Source organism: Pinus tabuliformis, chromosome 7 (assembly GCF_031772625.1).
Source record: "Pinus tabuliformis cultivar Carrire ecotype Pingquan chromosome 7, CPIR1, whole genome shotgun sequence".
Lineage (NCBI taxonomy): Eukaryota > Viridiplantae > Streptophyta > Pinopsida > Pinales > Pinaceae > Pinus > Pinus tabuliformis.
Genome location: NC_142293.1, coordinates 1,595,145,159 through 1,595,169,262, shown reverse-complemented (window position 1 = coordinate 1,595,169,262; position 24,104 = coordinate 1,595,145,159). Strand labels below are relative to the sequence as shown.

The 24,104-nt window shown below is 38.9% G+C and overlaps 1 protein-coding gene across 2 annotated transcripts in view; it reads left to right on the top strand.

The window, feature by feature from the left end:
- Positions 1 to 24,104, top strand: part of LOC149254213 (uncharacterized) — a 231,974-nt gene that overhangs the window by 148,839 nt on the left and 59,031 nt on the right. For both annotated transcript variants that reach the window (XM_089460084.1, XM_089460085.1), the window contains one exon: positions 20,395 to 20,574. In XM_089460084.1, the coding sequence (XP_089316210.1) occupies positions 20,395 to 20,574 (180 nt within the window). The remainder of the gene's footprint in view (positions 1 to 20,394; positions 20,575 to 24,104) is intronic.

Genomic DNA, 24,104 nt, shown 5'->3' with positions numbered 1-24,104 from the left:
ACATGGCGAAGTCTTCCTCCAACTTGGAGGACAATTTGTCTATCTCTGTAGATGTTGTTGCCTAGTCCTGCTTCTCCTGCTTCTCCTGCTTGTCCTTCTTCCTTTGAGGACATTGAGTACTATAGTCTCCAAACTCGCCACACCTGAAGCACTTTACCTTAGATAGGTCATTCTTCTTCTCCCCCTATCCCTGACTGGGACCCTTTGATGCAAGGGCTACATTTTTTTCCTCCTCCTCATCCTTTGAACCCTTACTCTTGCTTCTATTGATGGAGGTCTTCACAAGCGCCCGCCTCATCTCCTCCTACTGCATGTCTGACGACATCATGTCCCACCTTGGTAGAGTATCTTGTCGCAACATGCCTTGGACGAAGACCTCCCAATCCTTTGAGACACTGTTCAGTGCCAAACGTACAAGCTCAGTGTCCTAAGGCGCCTCTCCAACTACTGCAAGCTGATCCCTTATTTCCTAAATTCTGGTAAGAAAGGGATCAATGCCTTCACCCTTCTACATCCTAAGGTTTCTCAACTTTTCCTTTAGGAACATCTTTTGTTGCTTAGAAGGATTCTGATATAGCTGAGCGAGAGAATCCCAAATCTCCTTCGCAGTATTCTTGCCAGATATATGTGAGACTATATGGTCCCGAACTCCATCCAAGATCATCAACTTTGCCTTTTCCATCTCTTTCCTATATTCCTTTAGCTGATCTTCATCATTCGGTACTGCCACAACATTCTCTGCATAGGTCTTTAGGCCAAATTCATCTAGTAGGAAGGACATCCTAGCCTTCTAGATGACATAGTAGGAGGTTCCCTCCAACCTATCCTAAACTCTAAGTCCAACTGTAGCCATATCTAAAATTGGATTGGAAATCCCCCTCTTTCACGTGCTCGACTATTGAATCTGCTATTCACACTCCTTTTTGGAGTGAGACAATTTGCTTGTAGCTACTGCCGATTGCAAATGGAAATTTGGATTTCTAGGCTAGAAACCCTCTGAGCGAAATTTGCCTCTGTGTCTGCACTTTCTCTTCCACCCGACACTGATTCTGCTGTTGCAAAACCATTCTACGCCCAAACAAGGAATCTGCTCAGTGAAAATCTGAGCTACAATTGCCTCTTTTCCTACTGGAATCACTCGAATTAGCAAGCCAAATTTTTCTGCCAACTTGCACTGAAAAATTGAATTGCCCAATTCGCACTGTTTGGCTTAGGCTCTGCGCAACCCCCAAAATTATGTCCTGTTGCTCCCTCTGAACTATGAATTTCTTCCTCTGCTTCTGAGCTTCCTCGTCTGATCAAAATCCCTCTGGTACCATGTGAAATTCTCACCACTGAAATTCTATTGTAGCAACTGCAATTAATTCTTCTAACTGTAAATAATTTATGCAGTTTATTGCTATGACAACAACGAATTAATCTCATTGTAATCTTCACAAATAAAAAATACTACGGAAGATAAATCGTAAACTGAGAAAACACTGGCGCACACAGATAAAAAATATAACACTTATTTTTGGACAATTGTCCCTAGAAAAACCCAATGTGGGAAAACCAGTGCAGCAACTGATGGTTTTTATCATTAAGCAGCAGTGAGAAAATTCTAAGTACAACTTGATGCCCAAACTGGCAATCCTCTACATGAAAACTAGCCACAAAAGTTAGTGAGACTAGTTGTGTCTCACTCGGCATTGATCCAACTCCAAAACTGGCTCCAAATGGGCTCCACGAAACCCCTGCATCAACCTCTACATCAAGTCTGTGCAAGCACTTGTATGCTCTGCTTGGAACTACAATTGATCAAGCCGTATGCCCAATCCAACCTTTGAGACTCGTTGGCCCCTTCCGGAAAATATCTCGGCCTCGAACAATTAAATCGACCCTCTGTCTCGCCAAATCGAGCTCTGCCTCTGAAGCTTCTACGCTAGCACTATGCAACCTCACTGAGGAAACTCGACCCTCATGTAGCTGACTCTCTGGAACTAGAAATATTCCTCTAGACTCACTATCTCCGCCCCTCTCTGTCTCTACATTGCCTCTCTGGCTCAAACTCTTTTGACAGAATGTTGTTGCTTTGGAAAAATCGAACTACCCAAGGAAATTGATCTCAAGTGTGTTTCTCCATTTACCCATTGAATTCTTCTTATAATTTCACTGTGGGATTCCAATGGCCAATATTAAATCTTAATCAATAGTTGAGATCATTTCCTATTCGATCCGTGTGAGTTTCTAGAGAAATCTCACCTTCCTCAATTAATTCCTGTTAATTAATCAGTTTTCCTAAGCTAGACTTTGGAAAAATTTAATTACTGATTAATTAGCTTAATTAAAACACTTCTAGGTGGATTTTCCTGAAAACTTTTCTGGGTTATGGAGTCCTGGTGTTTCTTAGCCTCTCCACAAAGTCTTAGGACTTAGAACACCATCTGATGCTACAAAAACTAACACTACAACTTTCCCTCAAGATCTGTTTGTGCCATTTGACACTGATCCAACCCGCTACTGAGTACTGCGGGCCACTCAAGCAATGGTAAGGATCCAAGAAGATACACTGATCTGATGTAGTCTTTCTTGGGCCCTTCCCAAATCTATGCAACTCTATAAACTAGAGTTCGATGTCTCCCCACCTCTCTCCTGATACAGTGCGAAGTCATCCTCTAATTTGGAAGACAAATTATCAATGTTCACCGAGGCTGCTGCTTGCTCCTACTCCTCCTTCCTCTTTGGACACTAGGTACTACAGTGACCAAACTCACCACACCTGAAGCTCTTGATCTTCGACAGATCTTTCTTCTTCTTTTCTCCTCCTTTTGAGCCTTGTCCCTGACTGAGACCTTTCTTTGCCTTCCCCTTCGATGCAAGGGCTACATTCTTCTCCTCCTTCATACCCTTTGGTCCTTTGCTACTGTTTCCACTGATATTTCTCTCAACTAGTGCAAGCCTCATCTCCTCTTGCATAAAATTTGCCCACAATCGATCCCATCTTGGTAGGTTGTCTCGTCCAGTGATGCCCTGAACAAAAGTGGCCCACTTCAGGGTGAAACCATTAAGAGATGGATGCACCAGATCACTCTCTTGAGATGCTTCTCCAACTGCAGCAAGCTTGTCTCAGACATTCTAAATCCTGGTGAGATAGGGAGTGACTCCTTCACCCTTATTCATCCTGGTGAGCCTCAACTTCTCTTTCAAGAGCATATTACAATTCTCGGAAGGATTTGGGAAAAGCATAGAAATAACATCCCACATTTGTTTGGCCGTGTTCTTGGCCGCCAAGTGTGAGACTATATAATCCTGAATGCCATCAAGGATCAACCGCTTTGCCCTGGCCATCTCCTTATTGTAATTATCTAGTTGTTGCTGGTTTGTCGGTAAGGCTACAACTCTCTCTACGCATGTATTTAGACCATGCTGATCTAGTAGTAAAGACATTATGGCTTTCCAGATACAATAATTCGAGGCTCCATCTAGCCTATCCTGATCTCAAAGTCTTGTTGTGGCCATTTCTGCAAAACTCACAGCTGGGAAAATAAACAGGAATCTCCTCCTTTCCTGCTTGGTTGGTGCTCTATTGCTTGCACTCCTTCTTGGAATGTGCAGTTCTTCTAGCTGCTACTACCACCTACAATTTGAAATCAAGGATTTACTCCAGAAAATTGAATCAAGAAACCCTTTGAGAAAAATCCCCATGTGTGTGCAATTTCTCTTCCACCCAGCGCTGATCTGCTACTGCAATCACCGCAGCAAACCAATTGCACCCAGATCTGCTCAACGAATTTTCTGATCTACTCACCGAAATTGCTTCCTGGCAAGACCAATGCCTACTAGAACTGCTACTGGGCTATTCGAACTTTTTCTTCCACCTGCAGCTGTAAATCGAACCCTTCCCAGCAATTTGCATTGCTTGGCTGATCCTCTGTGCAAACCCATAAATTTTTCTCAGAGACTTCTTCTGAAGCTACAAAATTTCTCCTTCACTTATGAGCAAGGTTACTTGGGAGTGGGAGCGACATTTTCAGAAGCCCGGTTTGGGAGCGAATCTCGAAGCGTTTTTTATATAATATATATTTTTTTATATTTTCATGCATATATCATATATGTTAACAAAAACATGTAGAATGATGAATTAGATATAAAAAACATTAAAAACATAGATTGAACCATATAAAAACAATCATCTAGAAGTTATAATGTTCATCAACCATGTCCACAAGTTAGTAACATAGTAACATACAACATATTGAGTCTCATGATTCATCAATCTTAAAGTTTCAAGCTTTCAAAATTCAATATATAACATTTATCATCATTAATTACCAAAGTTGTACTTGTAAGCTAAGTGTAACCATTACAACAAATAATATCTAACATGAAATGAAATGTTATAAAATGAAATGAAATGAAACAACTTTCAACTTAAATGAAGCATCATATTCATAATTCATTACTAATGAGTTATAATTTCCAACTTCAAACTTAAATTGTCATATATTGTTTAAAAAAATATCATAATAAATATGAAATAATCAATAGTTATAAAAACTACTAGAAACTAAAAAAGACAAGTAAATCTATTATCTATTGCTTATGCTTGGGCCTCTTGCCACCATGAGAAATGTCTAATTTTTTAGTCTTGTTGGAAAATCAGGACCTTTGTCATTAATATCACCCTCTAAGCATTAATATCTAGAGGTATCTTTGTCATTACTTCTGGATCTATATAGGGATCTTTGTCATTAATATCACCCTCTAAGCATTAACATAAGATAGAAAAAACATAGCATGTCAAGTCAAGATTTTGTTTGAGTGATGCGTACATTTTTAGGAGGGTCATGATAGAGGAGTTCGACAACCAATGTCACTAACATCAAGGTACATAGAGGGATTGGTGCTCTTGATTAAATATGACTTCCATACCCTAATACATGACAAAATTCAATGGAAACATTGCAATCTCCCAATCCTAAAATACTGAAAACCTGATAAGTCTACTGGATTTTGAATGAAATCTAATATTCTACTTTCTCCATATGAAATCCAATGAGGTCGGAACCACTCTCAAACATCCTAAGTCATTTCATGGTAATGTTAAAAATTTAAGTAAAATGATGAAAATGAAGATCAAGGAGAATGTCACTTTTACTTTAAGAAATTAACATTACCATGAATCGCATATCAATACTAGGGCCATAGGCTTGATCATTAAGCTGCCCCACTCAAAACTTACTTGTTTCTTTGAAAACAAATTGCATTTGGAACATTACTGCAATTTTTTTTTGCAAAAAAGGCTAAACGCTCCTGAAAACGCTCCCAAAAAGACAAGGAGCGTTTTTTTAGGAAGCATGCCCCCGAAAATGCTCTCTCCTCGGGAGCGTTTTTGGGAGCGCACTCCGGATCTGCTCCTGCTCGGAGCGCGAATTAGGAGCGGGAGTGAGAGGGGGGGCACTCCTCCACAACCTTGACTCAAGGGTTAGAGCTTGCTCTTTAAGATATAACATTTAATTTTACCCCTTAAGATGAGATAGTTCATCACTCATTAGGGTTGGGAGATGCAAAGGTTTCTTTTGATGAAATGGAACATGAAGTGCTCAGGAACCAGGTGATGGTTAACGAGGAGGGTAGAGCTCATGCTAGGCTTTTTCCCATGTGTTATTTTATGTCCCAACCATATTTTTTATTTTGATTTTCTTTTTTTCTTTCATTGTGGCCATATTATGTTTTTTCATTCTTTTAGTTGCATTAACTTTTAGGGCAATGTTTCCTTGCCTGACTCAAGGATGTGGATATAGAGGATGCCAAATCCCAATGAACCAATGACAAATTAGACCCGAAGAATGGAGGTGGTATATACGGGGTTTGCAATGTGAGATGGAAAGTGTCAAGTATGGTGTAGGGGAAAATGAACATGCTATTTCAATGCGGGTTTTCCAAGTAGTGCCCCTCTTATAATCCTAAGGCATCAAGGGATGTCTGACTTATCGTCAAGATCAGAAAATTTTCCAGATCACCCCTTTATCCATACTAAATGTCCAAAACGAACAAGTATAAGCACCTGATTGCAAAATGATCAAAGTACCTTTTGAATAGAAGCTCGCTTTCATCCAAGAGGAAATGTCGGATGGTGAGAGGTATTTGGTTGATTCAAATGGCGGAGGAACATTGAATATCATCATCAAGAAGTGAATATCAGGGGCTGTTGGCTGGCTGACTATCCAATGTAGGAGAAAAGTTTTCTCCTATGGGGTTACCCATTTTGGTGGATAATGTTGATGCCGCCTAACACACACACCTAAGTTAGTGTGAGAAAATAACTTAACCCCACAAGGTGTGGATTGGTGGCAAACCTAAGAGATGAGGCTATCACCTATTCCCAACTCTATCCGTTAAAGCTCTCTCTTAGGTAAGCTAAGGGGGGTGGTCCCTAATGAAAAGTTAGATGAAATGATGTAAGTTTCTAGGAGATCCTAAGTCAATGGGACTACTTCAAAATTATGAGCAAGCTTAATGAATATGATGAGCAATACAAGATATGGATTCAATAATCAAATAGAGATATTTTCAATGATCATCAACACATAATTTCAAAAGATAAACATGTAAAACCAGTGCCTTAATGATTGCTTTAGTAATAATAAAGACTTGCTCAAATATAAACACTCAAAATGAGACACCAAGTAGTCTTACAAAACAAATCAATGTTAGATAAAGAGATATCAATTTGCAAGATATAAATTGCACTTTAAAGAAATGTTTTAAACAAATATACTATCATTTATGAGCATGTAAAGTCGCAATTTAAAGGACAATGACTTGCAACATGAAATCAAATGATCCAAAGCTTTACTTGCAAAAGAAATATATTGTACTTGCTCAAAGAAGATACTTCAACAATAAAAGTGATAACTTCATTGGATGCTCACCATAACAAGTACATGAGATAAGTTTGCTAGTAAATGGGAAAATTCATTAAAATAAAATGAATTAGAATGATATGCGCTTAGCTAAGGTGAGATGTAACTATCTTGGTAATATTTTGAACTAAATGCCGATTCTAGGTGAGAGACTCTTCTGCCAACCTCTTGCCAAAGGGTAAAGATTGGGGTGACTGCAAGGAAGAGGGGCTGAGGAAGCTCTTGTCTTCGTTAATAATACTCTTTCCCTAATCCTTACAAGCCATGTGTGCCTTCGTTCCTAGAAGGGGACAATGCCACTTTCATAACTACAAGGTCACACACTTTACCTTACTCTGTACTAGTTGGAAGAACTTTCAAAGAAAATCTTGGCCCTATTATTTCTATTCAACTAAGCTTATGCTCAGAGGTAAAATTAGAAATGCAAGTTATTCTAATATGCCTAAATAAGATGCATGTAAGTTTTTCCCAAAAGAAATGTTGATTGCAATTTTTCAAATAAGAACAATGAGATATTGCTCAACATAAATTGCAAAAAATGATTTCATTGGGAGTAATAAAATGGAAATTAGTTCACTAGCGTTGCATGTGTTTCACCGATTGATTGAAAGTAGACAAGCTAAATGAAATGAGACAAATAAATTGCTTAAGATAAAATTGCTTCAAGTGAAATGTAATGCTCCAATAATTACCAAAACATGTAGCATAAGTTGACACAATAATGAAGCATATATCCAAATAATTATGAAACAATTAAACAAGTTGAGTGCAAATGGAATAAATCAAAGCTTGTCAACAAAAGTAAAGTGCTTGCACATAAATGAAATTTCTCAAGAAGCAAATTGTCAATCTTGAAACTTAGGCATGCAAGAGCTTAAATAGAAAACTTAATTAGCAAATGAAATGTGATGTGAGGTTGTGTTAATTCCCAATTAAGCATGCATGAAAGTTAAAAGAAAACTTATCAAGAGAATTAATCCACCCAAAAAAAAGAGTCCTCCCTCTAAATTAGGAGGAGGGATGCCATTGGGTAAATTCCCAAGCTCCCACAAGAAAATATAAATTTTATTAGATGTTACAATGAGGAGAAAGCCTTTTAGAAGGCTGTCCTAAAGATGGAGGAGAAACTTTTACAGAATAGGAACTAAAGAAGCTAGAGTCTCCTTCCATACTAGGCAACCACAATCGCCAATGAGATTTTCTCGAAATGTGAAAATTACAAGGAATAAATCAGCGTCAAAGGGCCCACGACCAAGCTACTTTGCAGCTTTCCTCAAGTGCTCACAACCTCCTTGAAATCAGTACCCAAGTATGTGAGAGGTCTTGCAAACACTAGTTAGAAGTTTCCAGAAATTCTCCTCAAGACTTGTCACAAGATGAGTTGCCAAAAGCTCCAACTATGGGCTGCAAAACAAAAGAGATATTAGTGGAGAGAGCATGCAAAGTAAACAAATTATAGTACATATTAATATACAAGGAACCAAACCAAGTGATGGGAGTAAACCCCCATACTTGTTTAGTTTAGACAATTTCTCTTACGTAGCTTGTGTAATCTTGGAAACTTTAGATCAAAAGAAACATGTAATTCAAATGTATAGATGATTCAAGTAGATAATGGGAAAGAGAGACTCCCCTCTTGCTCCTCTTTTAGATGAAAGCCTTGGAATGAAAATTCATGGGACTTGAGCAATTTTGAATCTGAGAGTGAGTTGATCTATGTGATACTTCCCCACGTCCAAATGGATTCATACACACAATTCAAATAGAGCAACACAATGGGTAAAATAGGCCAAATATTCTTCCAAAAATAAATTGGCAATTTCACTCCTAGAATACTACTCTAAATCAAGGATATGTGCAAGATAACTTACACATATCAGTGTAAAATAAATGACAAATATAAGCTAGCAACATTAAGATATGTAAGAAAATGAAGCATAACAACAAGAACATGGAAGGAAATCACCTCAAAGTGTGAAAATTCAAAAACTTGAATCCTATTGCAGCACTTGGAAATAATTCTCTTAATTGTTAAATTAATTTTAACAATTTATTTACTGTTTGCTACAACAAATACTGAATCAATCACACTACAACCTACACAAATAAATCGCGGAAGAAATAAATGCTAGAAGAAATACTAGCGCACACAATAATTTCGACATAGTAATTTTTGGACAAATGTCCCCGGAAAAACCCAACTTGGGAAAACCGGTGCAGTAGCTGGGGGTTTTAATATTATGTAGCGGTGAAATAATTTGAGTACAACTGGATGCTGAAACTGGCAATCCTACATAGAAATACTAGCAAGAAAAATCTAGTGAGGAATTTTCTCACTCCACGGGCAAATTCGAGCACTGACCTCAGCTCAAATTGAGTTGTCCAAACTAGCTCTGCACAGTCACTGGGTCACCCTAGCACAATCACTTCTACACTCAGCTCATAACAACTTCTCCTCAAGCCGTCTAGTTAGTTGATGTTTGGGAAAATGTTTCTCCTGGCCTCTAGAACCTCTACCCAACTTCTGGCAATGAAACTCTGCTTCTGCCCAACAATTTCAAAATTGCCTCTAGAGGCTACTACGCTGCTCTATGTTAGCCTCACTGTTGCTTCTCTTCCTCTCTGCAAATGCACTCACCGGAACTGGAATCCTTCCTCTAACTTCATTGTCCTTGCCCCTCTCTCACTGCTTCAATTTCTCTGGTTCTCTCTTCGGCAACTAAATGCTGCTACTCAGGAAATTGATCTTCTCATGAAATCGAACTTCTTAAGTGTTTTCTCCAAGCCCCATCGCCTTCTTATAATTCTCTGTTGAGATTTCAACGACCAATATTAGATCTTAATCGATGGCTAGGATTACCTTGAAGTCGATCCATGTGAGTTTCTAGAAAATTCACACCATAACTTAATTAATTTTGATTAATTAGTCATATTCCCTAAGTTTAGACCTAGGAAATATTTAGAAACTGACTAATAATCTAATTAAGTTATTTCTAGGCTTAATTTCCAGGAACAATTTCTGGGTTTTGGAGATCTCCTGTATTCTAGCCTCTCCACAAATTTTCGTGGCTAGAACACATTCGATGCTACAAAAACTAACATGCACTCTTAGCGAGGAATGTGTTCTAGCGTTGCTGCCTCCTGTAGCAACACCCTGCCTCTGCATCATCTCCTGTTATGTCGTTGATCTCTGGATGTTGCTGCCCACCAACCACTTTGTAACTCTAATATGTGTTGCATTTGTGCTTCTGTTGACCCTGCTAAACTGCTGCCAACACTACATTTGCACTGCAACTCCCTCTTCATTTGTTGTTGCTGTAACTGAAACATTTGCAACTGAAAAGCATCCTAAATAACGAATCAACTGTGGTCAGTATGATGCATTTGTCACTCGAGTCTCTGACCGCTGCTAGTATCTGCATTGTCTCTGAAGAATCTACACTGCTACTAACTCTACATTGTGCCAACTGCACTGTTGCCAACTCTGCACTGCGCTTCCCAATATCTGACTACAACTAGACTCTACATCTTTCACTCGGGCATTTGACTGCATCAACTGCCACTGATCCATCTTACTACTGACTATTGCGGGTTCCTGTAGAGGGTTGCGGGGGAGTGCCTCCCCTCACGTCCCTGCTTTGAATTCGCGCTCCGGTCGGGAGCTAGTCGGGAGCGCGCTCTCAGGAAAAAAAATGCTCCCTGGTTTTTCAGGAGCGTTTAGGGGAGCGATTGGGAGTGTTCACTTCTTGACTGCTCCCATATGCTCCGAGAGCGCTTTTTAAGAGGAGGGAGTGGTTGCTCTCGACCGCTCCCCCCCTTAAAACATGCTCCCATCTGCTGGCGCCAAACAAAAAGGCTGTGCGACCGAGAGAGAGGGGCGACGACTGACGACGGAGAGGAGAGAGGAAAGGGAGGGAAAGGGGAGGGGGAAAAAGATAAATAGACCCTCTCCCCTTCAATTATTCACTTCTTCCATTGAGAGCAAGAGGAGCAAGAGAGTTTAGAGCTTGGACAAAGGAACTTGCAAGGGGAGTTTGGAGCTTGGGATTGAAGGCCAAAGAGGTAGATCTACATTCTAATCTAGCATTTTTTTTAATGTTCATTGCTAAATAAATAATTTTTTTCTTCTTTATTTCCCATTCCCATTCTTCCATTTTTTTGCAGACTCAAAACTTCAAAGTTCAAACATCATGGTTATATGGCTTGGCATTTTCTTCTTCTTGGTTCCTTTCTTGGTTGATATGGTGTTGGAGAGTAGAAGGAGGGTTGATCATGATGAAGTAGAGGATGAAGAAGTGGGTTATAGTGGATTTGATGAGTACCTTGCTGAGGAGGAAGAGAATGAACATGATTTAGTGCAAAAAACTAAACAAGACCAAACCCCATTGTGGAAATATGTTTCTAGGATTAAAGGAGGGAAGGGGGTGGAACCACTAAATTTGAATGCCCCCATTGCAACAAAACTTACACAGGTTCATACACCCGTGCCAGAAGGCACCTCTGTGGGAAAAGGCCATGGGATGAAGATAAACCAATAGGAATCAAAACTTGTGCAAGTGTGTCAGCGACAGATAGAGCCAAATACATAAGGGAAGAGGAGGAAGCTCAATACAAATCTAAAAAATCAAAGGGTTTCTTTGAACATAGCTCACAATCACATCAACATGCACAAAGAACTCCTTCAACATCCTCCCATGGCAGTGGATATGGAGGCACAAGACCAAACATCTCTTTAAGGCATAGAACCATATCAAATTTCCTTGATGAAGGGTGTAGGAATGATGTAGATTAAAAAATTTACCGGGTTTTCTATGCATGTGGGATACCCTTCAATGTTCTTCACTTACCTTATTGGCATGAAATGATTTCTTCCATAAATGATGCCCCTAAAGGATACAAGAGCCCTAGGTATGACAAGGCTAGAACTATTGGACTTGATCATGAAAAGAAAAAATATCATATTCTTTGAGTAGAATGACAAATTCTTGGACTGAGCATGGGGTGTCCATTGTATCTGATGGATGGACAAATGCAAAAGGCAAGCCATTGATAAGTGTTCTTGCTGTGTCTGTTAGCGGTGCCATCTTTCTTTCATCATATGATTACTCAGAGAAGTTAGAGACCGGCATCAACATTGTAGAACCTTTACTTGAAACAATTGAATGTATTGGGCCATACAATGTCATCCAAGTCATCATTAACAATGCTCCTAATTGTAAGGCAACGGGAGCAATTATTGAGGATAAATACCCCAACATATTTTGGTCTGGGTGTTTGATTCACATAATGGACCTTTTGATGCATGATATTATTAAGAAGAAAACCAACAATACAAATGGATTGGTGATTTGTACAAGAGAGGGAAACAAATGATAAAATTTATTACAAATCATAGCAATACCCATGGGCTTTTTCACAGTCGCTCAAGATTGGATCTGTTGAAGATTGCGAAGACTAGATTTTCTAGCTATTACCTCACCTTCAGGCGCCTTTTGAAGGTAAGAGATTCATTGGCTAGCATGGTATCAAGTCCACACTGGCAGGTATTAAAGCAAAGGGCTACAAATGTAGCTGACAAGAAAGGTTTTGAACAGGTGGAGGAGACCGCTCTTGATGGTCTGTTTTGGGCACGTGTGAGGTAAGTATTGGAATTTACCAAGACCATTTATAACATGATTCGTTTTGTAGATACAAATAAACCAGTGATTGGGGAGGTGTATGAGTAGATGGATAACATGTTGGGGCAAATAAAAGATATTGCTCACGAAAATGATCCCAACTTGTATACAATGATTCACAATTGTGTGTATACACGGTGGAATAAACTTAATGTTCCACTAGATGCCTTGGTGTATATCCTTATGGCAAAATACTACTCTCCATATTGGTTGGACCAACCTACACCTGGGGGTGGGGTTAGTGTCAAACCCCATACAGATCCAGATGTATCTACAAGTTATATGCAAGCATTAGACTAGTTGGTATCTGATAGGGAGGAGTGTGCTAATTTGCATCTTGAATTAGGCAGATACTTCAGTTGCACTGGTTTGTTTGGTTCTTTGCATGCAATGGAAGATAGAGAAATATTTGATGCTCTTACATGGCGGGAAGCATATGGTGGCATGGGACTTTTGCCAAAATTGGAATAAAAAGTTCTCTCACAGGTTATAAATACTTCTTCTGCAGAGAGGTGTTGGAGCACCTACGGCTTCATACATAATGTGAGAAGAAACAGACTCAATGAAAACTGGGCAGAAAGCTTGGTTTATGTGCACTACAACTTGAGGTTGTTGAGTCATTATTGTGATCGGGCTTATGAGGATCTAACATACAAAATTTGGGGCAACCACCTAGAGGACGATAATTTGGAAGATGGCACTATACATCTTGAAGAATTGGAAGCAGAACTTATGAGAGATGAAGATGAAGCAACAACAACCATGCCACCCCCAACATCCAGTAGTAATGCCAGTGTTCGAGTTCCAAGTCTTGTTCCTTTGGTGCCGCCGCCTCCATGTACATCCTCACGTGGAGGGCATGTGCCTTTTGGTTTTGGTCGTGCGACTGTGCGGGAGGAGACTCCTAGAAGACCGCCACAACCTGCGCAGAAATTAGACATTTCAAGGCGGCAAGAGGAAGCTATAGATGATAGATTTACTTGTCTTTTCTAGATTTTAGTAGTTTTAATAACCTTTGTCTCTTTCATATTTATTATGATATTTTTTGTAAACAATATATGACAATTTAAGTTTGAAGTTTGAAGTTGGCAATTATAACTCATTGGTAATGAATTATGAATATGATGCTTCGTGAAAGTTGAAAGTTGTTTCATTTCATTTCATTTCATGTTAGATATTCTTTGTTGTAATGGTTACACTTAGCTTACAAGTACAACTTTGGTGATCAATTATGATAAATGTTATATATTGAATTTTGAAAGCTTGAAACTTTAAGATTGATGAATCATGAGACTCAATATGTTGTATGTTACTAACTTGTGGACGTGGTTGATGAAGATTATAACTTCTAGATGATTGTTGTTATATGGTTCAATCTATGTTTTTTTATGCTTTTTATATCTAATTCATCATTCTACATGCTTTTGTTGACATATATGCATCAAAATATAAAAAATATAAAAATATATATATTATATAAAAAAACGCTCTTGGAATCTCTCCCAATTTGGGAGCTTTTGAAAATGCCGCTCTCGCTCCCGCTCCCCGTTTTTGCTCCCGCTCCCATGTAACCTTGTTCCTGTAGAAAGGTATTGATTCAAGAGGTGGAACTCCTCAAAGATCCCACCCATCTGTAGCACTCTGGGGCTACAAAACCAAATCTCCCAACCTCACACCAGGGGGTATATCAGCAAACATGTTGAAGTCTTCCTCCAGCCTGGGGAACAGCCTATCGATCTCTGCTGATGCTGCCTGTTGGTCCTGCTTCTCCTCCTTGTCCTTCTTCCTGAGAGGACACTGGGTGCTGTAGTGACCAAGCTCACCACACCTGAAGCACTTGACCTTTGATAGGTCCTTCTTCTTCTTTTGTTGCTCCCCCTGTCCTTGACTGGGACCCTTCGATGTGAGGGCCACATTCTCCTCCTCCTTCACTTGCTTCAATTCGTTGCTGCTGCCACTGATGGAGCTCTTCACTAGGTCTCGTCTCAACTCCTCCTGCTGCAAATCGGCCCACATCCTGTCCCACCTTGGCAAGGTGTCTCTGCCCAAGATACTTTGGACAAATACTTGCCACTCCTCTGAGACACTATTGAGTGCCAATCACACTAGCTTCGTGGGTTGAGGCGTTGCCCCAACAACTGCAAGTTGATCCCGGATCTCCTGAATCCTAGTGAGGAAGGGGTCTATGCATTCCCCTTTTTGCATCCTGGTGCATCTCAACTTCTCCTCTAAGTACATCTTCCGCTGCTTGGAAGTGCCTTGGTACAACGTGGAAAGTGTATCCCACATCTCCTTGGCAGTACCTTTGCCAGCTATGTGAGAAACAATGTGATCCCAAACACCATCAAGGATCAACCTCTTCGCCTGCGCCATCTCCTTTCTGTACTCCTTCAACTGATCTACATCCATGGGGATAGCTACCACTGCATCTATGAATGGTTTTAGGCCATATTCATCTAGAAGGAAAGACATCCTTGCCTTCCAGATGACATAGTTGGAAGCAACATCAAACCTGTCCTGATCTTGAAGTCCAGCAGTGGTCATCTCAAACAATGTTGAAAATCTCCTCTTCCCTTTTGCTTAGCTGATGCTAAGCTATTTGCAGTCCCTTCTGGAGTGAGAAACTTTGCTCATAACAACTGTTGATCTGCAAGGGAAGTCGAACTTCTTGAGACTAGAAGTTCCCTGAGGAAAATTTTCCCTCAGTGTGTGCTTTTCTTCCACCCGATGCTAGTTCCGTTCTAGCACACTGCTGCAAAACTACTATGTCCAGTTAGAGATCTGCTCTACGAAAAATACCGGCTGCTCCCTCTACCTCTGGTCCCTCTCTCAGAAAAATGGATTCTAGTCAAGAAATTCAACCTCTTGGCCAAGGTGATTGCGCTGCCTTTGGGGTTTCAATTTGTTGCCCTTCAATGAACAACGAAAATCCATATTCCTTCTCTACTGAGTTCTCTGGCTGATCATCTGCGCTCTGATACCATGTGAAAATTCAGAAACCCAAATCCTATTGCAGCAAGTGGAAATAATTCTCCTAATTGTTAACTTAATTTTAACGATTTATTTACTGTTTGCTATAGCAAATACTGAATCAATCACACTGTAACCTACACAAATAAACCATGGAAGAAATAAGCGCTGGAATAAATATTAGCACACACAATAATTTCGACACAATTATTTTTGGACAAATGTCCCTGGAAAAACTCAACTTGGGAAAACTGGTGCAGTAGCCAAGGGTTTTAATATTATGCAGCGGTGAAATAATCTGAGTACCACTGGATGCCGAAACTACCAGTCCTACAGAGAAATACTAGCAAGGAAAATCTAGTGAGGAATTTCCTCAATCCATCGACAAATTCGGGCACTGACCTCAACTTAAATTGAGCCGTCCAAACTGGCTCTGCGCAGTCACTGCGTCACACTAGCGTAGTCACTTCTGCACTTAGCTTAGAACAACTTCTCATCAAGCCGTCTAGTCAACTGTTATCTGAGAAAATGCCTCTCCTGGCCTCTAGAACCTTTGCCCAACTTTTGGCACTGAAACTCTGCTTCTCCCCAACAATTTTGAAATTGCCTCTAGAGGCTAACAGTGGCTTCTTTGCCTCTGCAAATGCACTCACCGGAACTAGTATCCTTCCTTCGGCTTCACTGTCCTTGCCTCTCTCTCACTGCTTCGATTTCTCTGGCTCTCTCTCCGGCAACTGAATGCTGCTACTCAGGAAATTGATTTGCTCATGAAATCGAACTTCTCATGTGTTTTCTCCAAGCCCCATTGACTACTTCTTATAATTCTTTGTTAAGACTTCAACAACCAAGATTAGATCTTAATTGATGGGTAGGATTAACTTGAAGTCTATCCGTGTGAGTTTCTACAACATTCACACCATAACTTAATTAATTATGATCAATTAGTCATATTCCCTAAAAGTTTAGACTTAGGAAATATTTAAAAACTGACTAATAATCTAATTAAGTTATTTCTGGGTGGAATTTCTAGAAACGATTTCTGGTTTTTGGAGATCTCTTGTATTATAGCCTCTCCACAAAATTTCATGGTTAGAACACATCTAATGCTACAAACTTAACAAAAGTGCCAAGAGAACACCAAAATTGCCCCAAAGTCTTTGTTTATTAGCAAATTGCAAGTTTACAAAATGACAAAGTTTTCTCAAGCCCAATAGCTCATAACATAAATACATAATGGGAGCCCAATGACTCAATTTATAGAGAAAATTGAGAAAATCTCAATGTAAACCCTAATGCCAAATGGAGGATGATGAAAATCTCGAGGGAAATTCAAATTTGCCAAGTCTGGAGCTTTTAGCCATGTGTAGAAGTCGTTTTCTGAGACGTGGCAGCATTTTCTTCTTTCCTGTAGTGCCAAATTCGAATTTCCTCTTTCTGGCTGCCATGTGTGGATGAATGTGGGCGAGAAGGGAAGCATTTCCCACAAATTTCTCAACCAAATTGTTGTTGTTTGACACCTCTGCAACTGCTGTGTGTATCTCTTCAATGTGCGTTGGTTGCTGAAGTGAAGTGTGTGGAGATTAAGGAAGAGCTGTGTGTAGAAGTGGAGACTAAGCTAGGCTATAGTGGGGACATTATCCCACAAAAATATCAATTGAAATATTTACCAAATCTCTCTATTGTGAGTTGATCTCCTTTGTGAAATTTGGTTGCCCAAAGATGTGCGTTCCACCAAATTTGGCCCACAAAATGATTTTTTACATGTGCTAAAATTCTTGTGCCATGTAGTTGCCAACTCACCTCTTTGACCCACTTTTAACTTGACTTTATTTTCCACTTAATTTCCATGTCATTTGGCATGTGAGAATTTTTTTTTTTTTTTTTTCTCCATTTTTTTTAAATTTTCTGGGTTATTTTTTCTCATTTTCCCACTAAACTTAGTTTTATTTTTCTCCAATTTTTTATTTTTTATTTTATTTTATTTTATTTTTATTTTTTTATTTCCTGGGTTATTTTTTCTCATTTTCCCACTAAACTTGGGAAAAAATGGGTTTTTGGGTTAGTAGAAATTTGAGGGTGAGAAGTTTAATTTTGAGCACACATACCCTATACAATTTTTCTAGAAATCACTCATTACATTTTACATCCAAAATTATTAAAATTTCCGTCTAGCGGGAAATTTAAAAAATTTAAAAACTAACCGCTAGACCTAATCAAATTCCGTGAAATTTTACGAGTGATCTAGTATAGTAATATACAATGACTCTAAACACTAGGACTCACCCAAGACCTCGTCTCAAGCCACACTCCGGCTTTGGGGTTATGCTTGGAGGAAAAAACTCAATTGATTATGAAGTCCCTGAAAGTATCTAATAATTAACCAAGTAAAAAATACCTCTGAGAGTAAACTCACTTGATGACAACGTCCCAAGTTGCCTGATATCTGAATTCTGATGGTACAGGGAGCCTCTGACACATCCTTGGGCATGCAGTGTTCAAAATTATTTTTAGGTACACTTCAGTGGTCAATAGGTAACAATGCCCAAGGTCATACTATAGTTTCAGATACACGATGACCTTGCAGATGTAGCGTTGCCCTTCTACAACAAAGCTAAGTTGCACTGAAACGGATACGGGAACGGATACGGATACGGGGTTTGAAACGGATACGACAAATTTTCAAAATATGAGGATACGATACGGCAAGGAAACGGCATGCATATATATATATATATATTTCATATTACCATTCATCTTTTAGAATCTAGAATCTAGAATCTATATTTAAAAATGCATAGTCATCGTCATGAATTCAACATAAACAAATCATCATCATCAATTCAGCATAAAAATTGTCATCATCATTAGTGATTATTATAACATTCAACATATTATCATCATCATTAATAATGTAATCAGAAATGCAACAGCGTTTGTGCTTTCGGGTCCAACTCCTTCAAAGAACGTGTCATGCATGGCAGATGATATCTATCTTCCTTGCATGACAATTAAAAGGCCCATGGGATCATTGGGATATTCCATCAAGACCTATCTGAACATTTCAATCTTCTCAATGTTAGCTTGGTCTTGTGACTATATGCAGGCACAAGATTGGCTAGAGAAGATTTGTTATATTGGAGGGATTTATGAAATCAAAAGCAAAATCAATGACAATTAACAAAACCTTAACCAAAATGAAAATTAATCGCTCAAATAAATCTCTTTACGAAGACATTCATCAAACCCCTTTATTTGCATTTTTGAACATCTATCTGTTTCTTAGTAAGAATTTTTGATAAATATATGGAGTGTTGTTGTTTCTAAAGATTTAGAAAGATTTTATGAGACTCTGTTTATAGTGAGTTTATTTGCAAATCTGACTTCTTCATTTTTATTATTTATTTATGGCTATGCAAATTTTCAAGCTTTTTAACATTTTAAGGGTGGATTCTGATCACAATTTTTGTGGATCCGTTTTACCGGAAACGGATCCAAAAAAATTTAAATCCCTTGGAAACGTATCCAATTCCAAATCTAAAGTTTCTGATTTTTTGAAACGGCACAAAAACGTTTTTACAGTGTTTCGGAGAAGAATCGTATCCGTTTATGTATCGGAAACGGGGATCCGCGTTTCTGGGAAATTCTTCAGGAGTTTCCGGTAACTTAGCAACAAAGTGTTGGGCACTTTGATGATCTTGTCTATTGATGGGCACCCTAGAGCACCCTTAGATGCGAGAATGTTGAGCTCATCTTGCTTAGCATGTACCCAATGAACCCATCATGCTCCCAAATTGGCCTTGAAACAACTTTATGGGCATGTGTTGATCCGGAGCCCAGGGGAGGAGGGTTACCCCTAGCATGATTAGGGAGGGTCTGTATTAGCTGATGGAGCCCCAACGGTGGAGAGAGAGTGCACTACGTTGTCTAGATGGCACCCATGGAGGTGACATAGGGCACCCAGAGCTGGATTTTGGACACATGGAGATGCTATTGAGTCATTCTACATAAGGTATCACAAATTCCTTCTGTGGTCTGAGAAAAGTTGTGCCAAAATGTTTGATTCCATTATGAGGAGAATCCATAGAGTAGTTCTGCTGCCCATCATTTAAGAGATTTGGCAGGGATTACACTATCTGCCACAGGAAAACTATAAGTGAATCAAGACCTGAGAGTTCATTTGTTCATGGGTTGGAGTGCAGGTTTATAGATTGAGTAGGAGATGCTAATGTGCTTCCTATATTATGCCACCAATCTTAAGTAACTTCCTCCGAAGAAGTGAACAATGGAATGGATCTGTTATATGTTTATTCTTTTATTCTACAGAAAATGTTTTTCCCCAAGTTCAGCCAAACATGTTCCCACAAACACCAATCATTTCATCCCTTCAGGAAGCTACCCATTTGCACTGTTCAATAAGGTTTGTGGCAGAATGAGGTTCTTTCACTTAAACATAAGAAAACAAACTGTTATTCCAATTCTTTTCATATAACAGTCACTTCTTCCAGCATCTACATGTTTTAATTAAAACATCTGTATACTTAATAGAAAGATATTCATCAGGCGTTGTTCTAAGGTATCAAAATCTGGCATGAATATGCATTTTATGCTTAGAATTTATTATAATTTTTTGTATATGCACTCGGCACTCTTTATTTTGCAATTTGTAATGACCATACACTTGAGTCCCTTTCTTTTTTTGGAACATGTATGGACATTAATATAATTTCATTTCATTTCTATATGCAAAAGCATGCAAATCTTAGGTAGTTTGTCTCTCTATTTCATCTTAGTAACCTTACAAGGAAGCTGACTTGAATTTCTTGTGGACATATATACAGCTTGAGGAACGTTTGTATGAACTCCAGACCCAGTTGGAAGGATTAATTTGGGTAAACAAAGACTTGGAGTGGAGATTGGAGGTGGCCCTTAAAACCCAGAAGAAAACAGAAATTTTGCTTGCTGAAGCTGAAGAGGAGCAAGACGGGGCAATTGAGAAGCTCCAACTTCTGGAGATCAGGGTAAATAGCTACATTCCATTTTGAAAATCTTTTGAGATACAAAGTTACTGGGATCACATGTTTACGTTTGTGTTAAATTGTGCATCATTAGACTTGCCTTTGATAATTTATGGTGTTTGGTAGTGCCTTGTAGCCTAACTGAAATAAACAATTCAGCATGAGTATGATAAAAGCCATATGCATATGCAAAATGTGATTTCTATAGGGATGTTGATAAAAGAAAAATAAGTGGTTCATTTGTGGTTCAAAAAGAATTGTAAGTCAATCTATTCCAGGAGTTATTTGTTATGTCAGATACAAGCTGGTAAGAGTCAGTTTGAATGCTGAATTGATCTATTTGGTCTAATGTTAAGTCTTTCTTGAAAACCTATGTCTGAGTGATGATTAAAAGACAGTTGTTAGACAACACGTTTCATACATTTGGTGTTGGAAAATGATTATACAGACTACTAGATTTTTCTTGTTAGCTTTATAACCTCAAGTACATGACTTCAGAATGTGGTATTTTAGGACATTCTGTAGTATCCCTTCCCTGAGTTTGGTAATGCAATTAAAGGATGATAATGGTGGAGGGCCAGCATAGATATCATGCTGAAACTGTTGATGTAAATATCCTCTTAAATTTAATTGTAAATTGCTAAAGCTGAAGAAGTAGACAAGCCTGTATGGATCCCAATGTCTAGAAGGATAGCTTGCTTGAGGAAGCTTGTAAGGGGGATCAGGAAGTTTCCTATCTTTCCTAAAATTAATGTTTCTGATCCTTGATGTTCAATCTGAGCTATCAACTGCCAAGTATTTATGAGAGAATGGGGGAGGAGGTACCAGACTGCCCCAAGCATGGGTTGTGTAGTATGCGACAGGTCCTGGTTGGCTCCATAGCCCGAGGAGGGGCCATGGACTCTCATACATGAGGCAGAACTCGTGTGGGGGGAGTTCAGATGGATTGTAGCCATTAGAGATAAGATAATTCCTTTGGAACAATTAGGGGGACGAGCAATTGGGAAGACTGTGATTGATTCCCTGTGAACCTGTGGCTGTCACATGCCACAGAGTGGTAGCGACTTGTGAACCCACTGTGAGCAGGTGATTGGTAAACCTATGTTTGGAAGCTAGATTGTTGAGTCCACGCTTGAATTGTGATAAACCAAGGAAACCAGTGAGGAGACCCTCAGACTAAGTCGGGTTCAAGGCTGCTTGGAAGCAGGAGTGGGAGCGACAATTTTCAGAAGCTTTAGGGTCGGGAGCGTTTTTTATATAATATATATTTTTATATATTTTGATGCATATATGTCAACAAAGGCATGTAGAATGATGAACTAGTTATGAAAAGCATAAAAAAATGGATTAAACCATATAGCATCAATGATTTAGTAGTTATAATCGTCCTTAACCACAGGTCCACAACATCTTGATTCTCATCAACCTTAAAGTTTCAAAGTTTCCAAATCCAATATATAACATTTGTCATCACTAAAGTTGTACTTGTAACCATTACCAAACTATAACAAAGAATATCAAACATGAAATGAAATGTTTCACGAAATATCATATTCATAATACATTACCAATGAGTTATAATTGCCAACTTCAAACTTCAAACTTAAATTGTCATATATTGGTACAAAAAATACCATAATTTTGAAAAGTGTAACTAGGTTCGGTCTTCATAATGACATGTGTAATTATGATTTTATGTTATCGATGTAAAGAAGAAAATAAAATTATTTTTGTAATGCTTGAGTCATGGGTTTCATGCTCAAGGAATTTTATTTTATAGTTAAGGCTCCCATTGTGAGCCTTTAGGGTTGGTCATCAAGTCATAAAGTCTAGGAAGTCAATGTCATGTATTGAAGACATGTTACAAGTAATTTTGATTGTGTCAATAACCCTCCAAGACCATGTCACAAGCTCACCTTGAAGTCGGCCTAAAGATAATTCTAGAAAGGCATGTTGGCCTTGTCACTAGGAGAAGTCAGCCTATTTTTTATGGACAAACTACTATAAATAGGGCAGCTCAGCCTTACTTGAGACAAGAATTCGGTCAAGCATCAAGAATAGAAAAAGAAGTGCGAGAATCACTAGAGAAAGAGATCATCATCAAGCGAAGGAAGAAGGAACCTAATCGAAGTTGTTTGGCACTATTTTTGGGCTAGTCTCTTCGCACGTGTGGCAGAAACTAGGGTTTCTACAGTAGTGTCATAACAATCCTTGAGAAAGTCACCAAGAAGGTCTCCAAATTCATCTCCCTTGCTAGCCGAGATCACCTAGAGAAGTCTCCAAGTATAGTGAAGGAGGAAAGCATCTCTAAACTCTCTCACTCATTTCCCACATGCGAAATTGCAGAGATAAGGATTGCAGGTCTATGGAAAGGAACCGAAATTTCAGGGTAGCCAAGAAGTGCAGTGCATGAAGATAGTTTGACTTGTGTTGACCTGACCAAGAAAAAGAAGTAGAAAGAAGGATCTTGTGACTTGGTCTTGGAGAGGTTGTGTCAAGGGTCTTGGTCTTTGTCTTCGTATTCATCTATTGAAGTCTCTATAAGAAGAAGAATTTGTTTGGGTTTTCCTCTCAAGTTGGAGAGGTTTTGGCCCTGGCTGATCACCTATATTTTGTGTCTCTTGTCTCTTTATTGTTTATGTGTTGGTAGTTGTTTGATGAAGAAGAAGAGTATAATAAAATAAGTAAAGAAATGATCCTTATCTAAAAGAATTAAAAAGCATTCACAAGTAGTTATCATTCAAGAGAAATCACCTCATTACTATGCCCTAGATTTATCAATATGGTTTCAGAGCTAAGGTGACAAAAACAAAGACAGGGCATCTCATCAAGGGACACTTGAGCATTCAAGGATCAAATCTCGAGGAGGACATCAAAACAAATCTAGAAGATCATCTTGAAGTCAGGATCTACAAAAGGTGTCAAAACCCTAGATCAAAGAAGAAGTCTACACCAGAAGAAGTCTTGGGATCCCTAAGTCATCATCTAAAGACCACAAAGACCTTGCTTAAGTTGAAGAAATCTTCAAATCAAAGTAACTTGAAGACTACTCATCCAAGAGAAGAAAGATCGAGGATGTTGTCATCATCATCAAAAGCTCTAAGGAAATCTCCCTCTCGTTGAAATAAGGATTTCATCTCAAAAGAAAATCCCTATTCTTGAATAAGATCATCCAAGAAGCATCAAGTCATCATCAATCATCAACAGAGACATCACCATCAAAGGATCTAAAGTGATCTCCCTCTCTGTGGATTCAAGGATCACTCTTTATCAAGGAGAAGTTCTCTATTATCTATATCATCATCAAATTCAAGGAGGCAACGAGTGGAAGAAGCATCTTCACAAGTAAGCATATTTATATCTACATTTGAATCTTTCAAAATGTCTTTTTGCAAGGAAAGCAACAAATTGGTTGGGGTTTCAAACTTTCTTGCATGGAAGAAGAGCATAGATCTGAATCTCATTGCAGAGGAGGTCATGAAACATGTTAAAGGCTCAATCACCAAACCTCCAAAAGAATATGCTCAAGCACT